At 35.4% G+C, this 11,409-nt stretch overlaps 1 protein-coding gene across 1 annotated transcript; it reads right to left on the bottom strand.

Moving 5' to 3' along the window:
• Window positions 1–2,133: 2,133 nt before the first annotated feature.
• On the bottom strand, window positions 2,134–5,198 carry LOC130429955 (uncharacterized). Its single transcript, XM_056758810.1, has 3 exons — window positions 4,964–5,198; window positions 4,430–4,714; window positions 2,134–2,346 (listed from the first exon to the last, which is right to left on the bottom strand). Exons 1-3 carry the CDS (start codon window positions 5,196–5,198, stop codon window positions 2,207–2,209), a joined length of 660 nt encoding a protein of 219 aa, XP_056614788.1. The 3' UTR covers window positions 2,134–2,206.
• Between the last annotated feature and the right edge of the window lie 6,211 nt (window positions 5,199–11,409).

Below are 11,409 nucleotides of genomic sequence, written 5' to 3'. Positions count from 1 at the left end.
AACAACGGAACAACCTAGTCAGCAGTTCAACTGAGGGGTGGGTGTGGCAACAGTAGCATGCTGAACTGTCGAGTAATGTTCGTTTGGCTGTCTGGGGCTCGAGGATATAGAGCGACCAACTTTTTTTTGAGAAAGCATTGATTATGCGTGACACCTTCTCAATTTGCGGGACGCATGAATTGGGCTTCAAACGCTGTGCGCGCACGCGCTACGCGGGACGGGTGGTCACCCTATCCTACAGCTGTGAAAAACAAACAGCGTCGATGTCCACTAATGTCCGATTCTCGACGTAATGACTCATTTGAACCAATTCATCGTGTTGAAACAACTCATTGAGTTGTGGCAATTTTTTTTCTCCTGTTTTTCGTTAAGCTCCGCCCCTTTGTTTCTCCGCTGTGTTTCATCTCTCTCATCTGTCCCCATAAGTATTTTAGTTTGATTCCTTGTTTCGTACGGTTTTCCCCATCGTGGGTTTTTGTTGTATTAATAAAAGTAGTTTTGTTAACCCTTCTACTGCCTGTGTTTGGGTTCTGTCATCTTGTTCAGTGACATCTGATCATTTCACCACAGAATGTTTGAGCGTTTCACCATCAGACAATAACATTAACAGCACAAATGTCTGTTATTTCACACTGTAATTGTTCAGGATGTTGAATCATTATGTTAATATTATCATTACTAAAATAAAGCTTGTGATACTCACTGACACTGAAACTAGAAGATGAAAAATAATTTTGTCCTGTTTCCTGTAGTTGATAATCTCCAGTGAGTTTAGATGTGATGTGTGTGATGGTGAGATCTCCAGTCTGAGGGTTCATCTTCAGTCTGTCAGTAAATCTCTCATCAGAGTCATAAAATGGATCAATGTTGTTGTAGACCTGCTGTCCCCTGTATCTGTAGAACGGTCCGTTGATGCGATGCACAGCTATGCGAGAGCCATTAAACCTCCACACTATCAGATCATCTTTATGTAGTTCAGTAACATGAGTGTGTAGAGTCACAGATTCTCCATCATTCACTGACACTCTCTCAGTCTCATCACCAAACACACCTGAAGACACAAACACCTGAAGACACAAACACTGAGAGATCAAACACCTGAAGACACAAACACTGAGAGATCAAACACCTGAAGACACAAACACTGAGAGATCAAACACTGTGTGTCTGTAAAAGATTCAGTTGAGATCTTTCATCTTTGAGTCTTGACCAGTAAATGTTTTCTTCTTACACATTAAATATAAAGTCTAATGTAGTTTACTCGGTTTGTAGGAAAGTGTTGTATAATGTCATTACTTACCGTTGATGATAAAGAGATGATAAAGAGTAAAGAGATCGTCTTCATGTTGTTACTAAAGATGATCAGTAAAGTGATTCAAGAGTTTATTCAAGTCTTCAGTGTTTGAGATCTCAGCCTCCGCCTCAAAAACACTGAGAGAGAAATAAAGACTAAACTAAACTAAACCTACACACACACACACATGAAGAATAACTGATGAGTTATCACGATGATTCCTCTGAAGATAAATGAAAAGAGTTTTACGACAAATTCTGAAAGAAATGTAGTTATAAAATGGCGAAATCTGTATACGTGTGACGAGTTAAAATGTAGAAACAGCGACACCTGCTGCTGACAAACAAAAATTTAATTTACAAATCTCAAAATAAAGTGCTCGAGTATTATCAGAATCAGAAGAGATTTATTGTCAAGTGTACTTGCTCACATAATGAAGTTTCTCTGTTGTTTTACAGATATTCAACACAATGACAACACAAATATGATCAGATGTTCAGTCTTAAAGATTGTAACATATGCATATATATAAATTGTATGTGTCAGCTGAACTTGAAATGTTTTTTTGGTGTATTGACTGCCATTAATAACCACAGTTACTACAAATCTAGCAGAACCATTAACCCCTCACCGGCTGAACATTACAATATATGTTATAGCCATGAAATATTGCTTTTAGTTTTTACTTCCGTCATGAACTAACAGATTACTGCATAAACACAAAAAACAAGACAAACATACAATAATCATTAATATTTTCAATGTGCAATCCAAATTATGAGATGTTGTATAATAAAGTCAAAAGTTAAATCAAAAGCTAAAGTTTGTCATTTAAAAGTGTTAAATGTTGCTAATGTACAGACTCAAAGACACACGTGTAAGCTACAGTAGATGTGACTGTGAACAATATTATCAGTGAAGATCTGATGCTGAAGTCTGAACTTTTCTAGATCTGATGTCATACACCAGAACTGCGACAGTAGCCACGCCCACCACAGCAGAGATGACCAATCGGATCACAGGTTCAGGACCATTACAACAGCATCCACAATCTGAGGAATAAAAGAAGGGCATTTCCGTAAAAATGTCAACCTTACCATAAAAAATGAAGTTTTTACCAAAGGTTTATACTAACAGCACAGATATTCATATTTACTGGTTCAAATACCCATGTTAGGCGTCTTTTCACGTTTTTAAGAATTTGCTTTATTTTTTCAGAGCGAATATATATATATACATATATATATAATCCATTCCCCCCTAATTATCAGTGAATATAAGAGTCAAATTCAGAAACTCCAACTTCAGCCATCAAGGTCATAATATGATGACTGTGTGTGTGTGTGTGTGTGTGTGTGTATGTGTCATGTCTAAGTATTGGGACAATAAAATCACAATTGTTCTTTAAACACTTATTTTTGTTTTTTACAAACCCTTTGTTCACCCCAGAGGTGTTTAATTTAATGTTCAAAAGGAATCTGTGTTTTCCGACTTTTCAATCTATAGATGTCATTAAGGACACAAGAGGGCGCTATTTAAAGAGTTGATGGGAAATATGTTTTCATGGTTGTATTTTGGTTCCCTGGTGATTTTTGAATGTGACTTTGTCTTTTCTCCATAAGAACATCCTGAAACATACTTTTCCGCTAAGATTTGCTTGAATCATCTCTGGACAGGAAGTATTTTCTACTCCAAGACAATTCTGCAAAATCATTCTACAAAGTTCTTAAGGATTGTGGATCTTTAGAAACATTAACAACATTTGAGAAGATCTTAAATGTACAAATGACAGACAATGAATGGGAGGAAACCTGGAGGGATGTACAGACCTGGAGTACTAGGCCATGAGGGGCATGTGCTGAAACTGAAAAAGGGCGACCCCCCCCCTTTATTAGTCACACAAAATAATAAGATTTAAGAAAATAATAAGATTCAAAAGCTTAAGATTTAGTTACTGTTAATAACAGAGAGTCTAACAGGTAGAAAATATAAGAAGTTGAATGCAGTTCTCAAACACTTTACAGTCTTTCTAAATTAAGTACAGAAGAAAACTCATTAATCTTCAAAAAAACATTAATTTCTTATTTTGTTCTTAGATTATCATTAGTGACAGGAGTTAGACTCACTGCAGCCAGTTTAAGAATGCGGCCCCTGACGCTCAGCGCAGATCTGACAACAATACTAAACAAAATGTACTTTAAGTCATAATCTTGTGTGTTTTTGTTCATTCAAGCACAACAGAGAACGTTATACTGGTGAACTGTGTGACACATTCTGACAGAGATCAGTGACGCAGTCTGTAGCCCTCATATAAGGTGTATTACACCGGCTCTAACTAAATCCTTGGTGTTTCGAGTCTGACGTCATCCCCCAAACGTGTATTTTCGTCAGTTTTAACAATGATAGGTAGTTTAGATGGTTAGAGTTAGGTTAGGGTGTTGGTGAGGGTGAAGGTTTCGCAAGACTTGAAACACCAAAGATTTAGTCAAAACCAACAAGCCACGCCCACGATGTGAATGTTCTTGTTGTCCGTCCTCATATAACACAGACATTACCATTTTAATCAACAGATAACAATGTTGTGGTAAATTGGTGCTCAGTTTTCTTGTTGTAAAACGTTTGACAAAAATCGTATTTATAAAAGATGAAATGCTACTGTGTGCGCCGGCTATTGTGCAGGCAAATGCTTTCCCTCTCCAGTCCTAAATGTGCAAGACCTCAAATACATAAAAATGAACATTTTAGATGTTTCTTGCGTTAAGAAAACGCTGTAGTTGTTCAAACAACAAGATCTTTATTTATGATAACGTTACCGTTGCAAGACGTTCAGCTGCTGTGGAAAGAACAAGTTCACTTCAGTCAAGACAGAATGTTGTGGAGCCATGAGGTTTTACTTATAGATTGAGCGTTTGCGTATCCAACAAGACTCACAAGATTTTTTTAACCTATTATTGGCGAAATATTTGTAAAACAGGCAGACAGACGTATAGGGAGACCAATAGCACAGATTTAATTGAAAAAGCCACCATCATAAAAGGACACTTCGGAGTATAAGGGCGAAAAAGGACATGTGCTATGAACAGGTTGAGCCCTATCTGTGCACGTGCCTGCTGGAGTACATGAGTCATGACTCACCTGAACACTTGTGATAGACATGTTCGATGTCTAGATGTGTAGTCTGGTTAGTGATGGGATTTTTGATGACACAGATGTATGTGTTTGTATCGTGATATTCCACCTCCAGAGGTAGAGAGAGTCTGATGTTGAGATCAGACACACTGATGCTGGACAATAAACTCTTTCCTTTGTACCAGGAGAGACTCACATGTGTCACATTCATCACTGAACACAACAACACACTTTCTGATGATTGAGAGGGTTGTGTGTATTCTCTGCTAATGACAGGGACAGGCAGACGAGCTGAAAAAAAATTAAGGAATTGACAAAAATCTGAATTACTATTAAGCAAGAGGTCGGTTATGTTGACAGTGTTTAATGTCGTATGACATCGACATTAAAAATCGTATGAAATTTGAAATAAAATGGAATTAAACTTTCTTTGAGCATTGTTTCAAAGTTGATAAACAAATAAATAAAATATATTTTGTCGTAAACCATAATACTAATAAAAAAATGTACAGTTACTGTCAAAAGTGAATCTTTACTCACCGTAGACAGTAACCTTAAATCCATTAAAGTTCTTCTCCTTGCCGCTGATGATTAGTTGATAAAGTCCAGAGTGTTGAGTTGTGATGTTTGTGATGGTGAGAGATCCAGTCTGAACATCCACTTGCAGTCTGTCTCTGAACATCCCATCATGAACATCAGCATTTACTGAGACTGTATTGGCTTCTCTGTTGATTCTAACTAGGAAAGTTTTTAGAGAGCTCTGATACCCGCACATTATCAGATCATCTCTCTGTATGTCAACAGTATTAACGTGTAGAGTAACAGAATCTCCCTCCATCACTGACACTGACTTCACTACATCTGCATCTGCATCACCAAACACACCTGCAGAAAGTGTTCAGAAGTCAAAGTTTTGCAAATAACAGAGGAAACTCGTCACTTTCTAGGAAAACAACTTTGGTTCAACAATGATAAATGTGTGCTGTTTCCAAACTTAATTGAAGCTGACGCTGAAGTTCAAAAGCACATCAAACACATTTGAAAAGAAGTAAATGCAAATCTACTGATGGCTCTGTATAACTGATATTATTAATCCTAAAGTTGAGTGTGTTTATAACTTACCCCCCTGCAGACAGCAGAAGCACAAAGAGAGAAAAACAAACAAGAGAAACATCGTCTTCAACACTTCAGAGGTCTGAACAAGTGTCACGTCAGTAAAGTCTTCAGTGAGGTGATGTTCATGTCTCTGCCACAAAACCGCCCCTTCTTTTCAACACACGCCTTCATATACAGTCCTAAACTCTGCCCTCAAAGACATTAATACTTTATTAAACGTCATAATGAAGCCATAAACTTAAAGAAAAAAAATGTAAACGTAAAAAACATGTCATCATGTTTCATATCATTGAATCTGTTCATTCAGAACTCACAACGAGATACAACAGGAACATAGAGATATAAATACACAAAGAAAATACAGTGTTCTTATTTCTTGTTTGAGTTTCCTCGTCTTCTTTCTTTGTGACTCATCTCCACCCCCTGAGGATGTGAGGGAAAGATACAACTGTGTATCCTCGCTTTGGACTCCTCAGATGTCTCCTCAGTCCTGATGTGGATCAGCTCGATTGATTTTCTGTGTTACAGTCTAGAAGCGTGGAATCATCGATTTGAGAAGCACTCAAAGTGAACAAGAGACACTTGGTAAAATATTAAATAATAATAAATATTAAATTGATCATTCTTAACATTGATTGAACATTAAATCAAGTTTGGCGGAACAAAGGGGAAAAATTGTGCTCTAACAACTGCTCCCCTATTAAACCTCCATAATGTTCACAAGAATAAATCACATCCTAATGTCCAAAAACACAAGTGTGTCACTATGCATGAAAGATCGACAGTAGTTTAGACAAAGATGGATGAAATATTATCATAAAATATATAAATGAATAACTAACAGGGGTCTCAAATACACTGTATTTGATGTGTGACACTGAATGCATGTGACGCTCTAACAGATTTATTTCTGGGTTAAAGTCAAACCTGATGTGGAGATAAATGTGGTTTCTGTTCTGCTGCTGAACATGAGATATGTGTTTGTCTATTAGTGACCGTTTGTGTTTGATGACCCATGTGTGTGTGTATGTCAGAGGTGTGAAGAGTTTGTATGTGTGACTGAAGTGTGATTCTTTTGCTGTCTTCATCTTTAACACAAAAACAGCTTTAATGAAGCATTGAACACATCTATGTCAATGTCTGACCAATAAAAGATTGCTTTAAATCAAACAGTGACAGTGGTGTCAGCTCACACTGTATGAAGGATTTATTTGTCAGACTCATTCTGTAATGTATCTTATAAAGTCACTTAAAAAGCATCTGTCAAGTCCATAAATGTATGTGGAATGTTTTATTTAGCAAGTATTTATGTTTTAGATATGTAGTAAATTATGTCATAATGACTTAAAATGTCACCTCTACTGCAGTTTAGCACACTGAGCTGATAAACATCAAGGTCTGTTCTATAAGAAGTGTCAAATCTTTAGAATAAACTGATAATGTTTATAGCGCTTCGTTGTGCTCAAATATATGAACTGCAGCATTCAAATGTATTAAACTGACATCACAATGTGATCAGTAATTCACTTTGACTTTTGCGCCATCTGGTGTCCAAAACCATCATTTGTTTTCTACATGAACACAAGACAAACTACTGAAGTCAATAAAGGTTTATAAGAAGTTATTACTAAATTATTATTTAAGCCAAAGGTTCTGAATTAAAACTGTTAAGACATGAAATTCAAACTGCATAATTTACTCACAATCTTCCAACACAACTCATTTTAAGCACATCTATAGGTGGTAAACTTCAGGTTAAAAGTCTTGATACAACAGATCACACAAATCAATTATTCTAGTGTAAAGTCAATAAAAATGTTTCTATTAAACGTCTCATAGAAATAAAACTGCATCGTGACTTGTCTTAAGTCTTTTATTGAAGACACTTCAAACAAGCAATACAGCTTAAGCCATTTATCATCTTCAACTGTAACAGTAACAGTGCAATAGTTCAGAAAAGTGCAAACAGAGATGTAGAGACTGAATTTTAAGAAATTAAATTGTATATATATTTCTGGGTTAGTTCATCTGCAGGATTGAGTCAAATGCTTCAAAGCTGTTCACACTAATACATTGGTTGTCAACACACACAGAATGTTGTATAATATACTGTAAAGATGTATATCTAAACCATCCAAATGAAAACATTTCATCAGCATTCAGATCTGACATTTAAAGGTTCTGTGTGTAAGTTTCAGAGGCCACTATTGGCGTAGTTGGAAATTGCAACCTAGAGCTCCACCCCCCCCTCCCATTAGAGAAGCTACGGTTGCCGTCACAGGACAAAAGGGTTCCGTAAATGATAGCGGCCATAACCGGTGGTGTTGATAATTGCAATCTACGTCTCACAAGCGAACAACAGACTGAAGTTACAGACACAGGACAGAGATGATGTCGTCTGAGACAGCAGAGAGTAACCTTTGCAAGTCAAGTGACGAGTCTTATTTACAAAGAAAAATAAATAAAATTTACTTAATTCATCATTTACTCTAATCGTTATAGTGAATATTATTGTTACTTGTTTAACATTGTCTCAGTGATTTATTTGCTTATTATACAAAGCATTTTTTGTAAGTTTAATTCAGCATTTAATTAAATTAAAAAAATCATACTTTTCTACTTTTAAAAGTAAAAATTCTCAAGTAAAGGAAAGTGGTAGATTTTCATGTACTCATTGATTGTAAATTCACAAAAAATTGTAGATTCTGCTAAATGTATGTCAACTTTTGACCTCAACTGTACACATTACAGCAGGTGTGTTCACTTATCACTGCTGATTTTGCTGACGATTGCTGGGGATTCATTCAGATTTGAAGTTATAATTCACCAGCTCCTGTTTGATTTAATTTATAATAACATTGCCAGGCATTTACCTGCCAAAATGAATCTAATCATAAACTTTTATGTGCGTGTCTAGCTGGGGAACTTGAGAGATAATTTATGTAGTTTTTCTTTCACACATTATCATAATGTTTTGCTGTCTCGTCAAACAATTCTAGCAATCTAGCTTTGATTTTGTTACATTTCTGATTTCCATATCCATCAAATCAGACATGAAATATTAGTATTTTAAAATAATAATTCATTTATTAAGTCATTCATTCATTCCGTTTACAGGTGACAAAAAATTGTTTACAATTTATTTTTGTTTCTGTTTCACTGTTTACCTAACACTAAACTAACTAAATAGTCTTAACTAAACTAAAGTTAACCTTCGCTACTTTAATTGATGTTAACTTACCAGTTGACGTTATATTCAATGGCAATTATAGACCACCCCCAGACAATAGACAGAAAGTCTCCAAGCACTTGAAAATTAAAGCAAAAACAAAAGATGAATTAAAAATATTGTGAAGCACTCACTTGTTTCAGGGATACATAAAAAGGTTTCACAAGTCAACAAAAATAAAACAGTTAGATAGATATCTTACCAAGCACATTTTTCCATTTTTATTTCAAAAGAATTTCCCACTTAAGACGACGAGGGGGCTAGACCTTGTTTTAGAATGGAAGTTAATACATTTTGTAGTTCATACAGAGTTTCCTGAAATGATAGTCTGATGAAAGGATATTTCATTAATGTTTTAAATAACACTGTGGTGGCTTAAAACAAGCTCTACATAAACTAATGGTATACAGCCTAAATACAAAAAATAAAACAGCTAAATGAAGAATTACTTATATATATATTATATTGCCAAAGACAAACATTAAGGTTATTAAAATAAGATATTAAACATTCTAGAACAGTCCGGAACTTGTTATCGCACAATAAACTCTGACAGTGTCATCAGGCTTGTATCACACTGAAGGATTTTATTTCACAATAACCGGATGATTGTACATTATCCCTGTTACACACTTACCTCATAAGTTATTAAACATGAAACATTGATTTAAAACATTTTAGTAGCTATTTTTTATTTAAAAGCAGACATTCTTGCTAAGAATCCAGTATTCAAGAGTGTAATGTAATAAGTAAGCAATAAGGTAAGAGAGGTTAAGTGTGAATAAGTAACTTATTTAAGATAAAGCACTAGCCTCAAGTATGTTATTACTTTTTAAAAACAGTTACTAAATACTAAAGTCGAAAAATATGAATGAAAAAACGTAAACAGCAACAGAATATTTTGATTAACGTTGCCCTTAACTTTTTACATAATTTTCACTTATTTCACATTACAGATGTTTACATATAGCATCCCTTACATAACATGTAAGGGATGATCCAAGACTAGTCGTGAGTTAAAGGGTTTTTATGCACTATGTGGAGGCCATGAACAACTGGTTACATTTAATTCTATGCAATAACCAGATCATCATTAACAGTTTTTATAGTTTTGTATTAGTCTTTTGTTTGATATGAACTCTGCCTACTGATCCTCAGAGAAATCCAATTTCATTTTAACAGATGGTCACAAAACAACATGCAGTGGTGGAATTTGCAGACGACAATTCGGTGGAAATTGTCCCAGGCTCATAGTTGGAGGAGAGCAAAGAGGTATGTTTTTGTTTCAATCAATATAATAATTTACAGCATATGGATATATTTACAGTGATTTATATTTACTTTTTTCAATGAAAAATATTCTCCTACTGGACTTTTTCCAATGTGCGGCAGCTTGCGAAAAGCTGCAGTTTGGCTGACAGGATCAACTGGAGGAGGTTACAGTTTCATTTGTTTTGCCTGAAACAGGAAACGTGATTCCATTGTAGTTTGTATACAATATCCAGTGCTAGGAATGGAGAAATGCAGAGAGAGATCAAGGGATTGATATTCAAGGGGGATGGAGGAATTTCATATTATATCCATAAAATACCATCTAAACACTATGCATTTTTCATTCATACATAAAGCAAGATTTTCAGCATCTATAGGTTAAAAAAATAGCCCTGCTCATATTTTAATGAACATTATTAAAACTAAATGTCAAGAGCATTGCGCAAAAGGTTTTTTGGATGCACGTCAAGTGGCTTGCGTGACTCTCCTTATGACCCAAAGTTTGAGAACCTGTCATATAAATTACCTCACTGCCAGTTAGTGTAGCGGGTTGATACATTTGCGCATGAGATTTTAGGTTCACACACTCATTTTACAATTAAATAAAAACGTGTCTGGATTAACGTTGCAATTTGGTTTATTTTCATCCTATGATTCCTTGTAAATGCAACTTCAACTAATTCTAAAGTGCTTCTTTTATAAAGAATGCTGCTATCTCACATAACGCAGTAAAGCAGTCCCTGTATAGAGTAAAAAAAGATTGTTGAGTCAGCAACACAGCCATAGACAGCACCTGGTAACGTGGCACATAAGTCACCTCCTAGGTCGGGGAACACAACTAGAAAAGGTAAACCTGTATGTAAGGTGCCTTTAGAGTCTTTGTAGTGCGTTAAAAGACAACCTTATCAGGAAACATGGAGATGGTGGTCTAGTGGGTTAAACCACTGAACTGGTAAATCAAAGGTTGCTGGTTCGATCCCAGCAGCCACCACCAAGCAAGACACTTTACTCCATGTTGCTCCAGGGGGATTGTCCCTGTAATAAGTGCACTGTAAGTCGCTTTGGATTAAAGCGTCTGCCAAATGACTAAATGTAAATGTAAACACAGCCCTGAACTTATTTGATATAGTCCACTAATAATAATTCATAATATAACATTAATCTTCAAATACTAGGCCTCACCCTCCTGTCATTAATGCATCTCTTGCTGTACGACATAGGACGTTTGTTTTTTAATGAGAATGTTTTTAACATAATATATATAATTATGTGATAGTTCACCCAGAATACTAAATTCTTATTTATTTACTTACCCTCTTATCATTTCAAACCCATACGACTTTTTTCTACAGAACACATAAAATGTTTG

This window comes from Triplophysa dalaica, chromosome 10, assembly GCF_015846415.1.
Source record: "Triplophysa dalaica isolate WHDGS20190420 chromosome 10, ASM1584641v1, whole genome shotgun sequence".
Lineage (NCBI taxonomy): Eukaryota > Metazoa > Chordata > Actinopteri > Cypriniformes > Nemacheilidae > Triplophysa > Triplophysa dalaica.
The sequence above is the reverse complement of the archived record's forward strand: the minus strand, read 5'-3'. Positions and strand labels throughout refer to the sequence as shown.

Bases quoted from the DNA above. Each gene is read 5' to 3' on its own strand.
- LOC130429955 (XM_056758810.1), bottom strand. From the start codon at position 5,198: ATGTGCGGGTATCAGAGCTCTCTAAAAACTTTCCTAGTTAGAATCAAC. The intron at 4,715-4,963 runs GTGAGTAAAGAT...ATTTTTTTTCAG, and splicing joins ATTTAAGGTTACTGTCTACG to CTCGTCTGCCTGTCCCTGTC. The intron at 2,347-4,429 runs GTGAGTCATGAC...TTTATTCCTCAG, and splicing joins TGTCTATCACAAGTGTTCAG to ATTGTGGATGCTGTTGTAAT.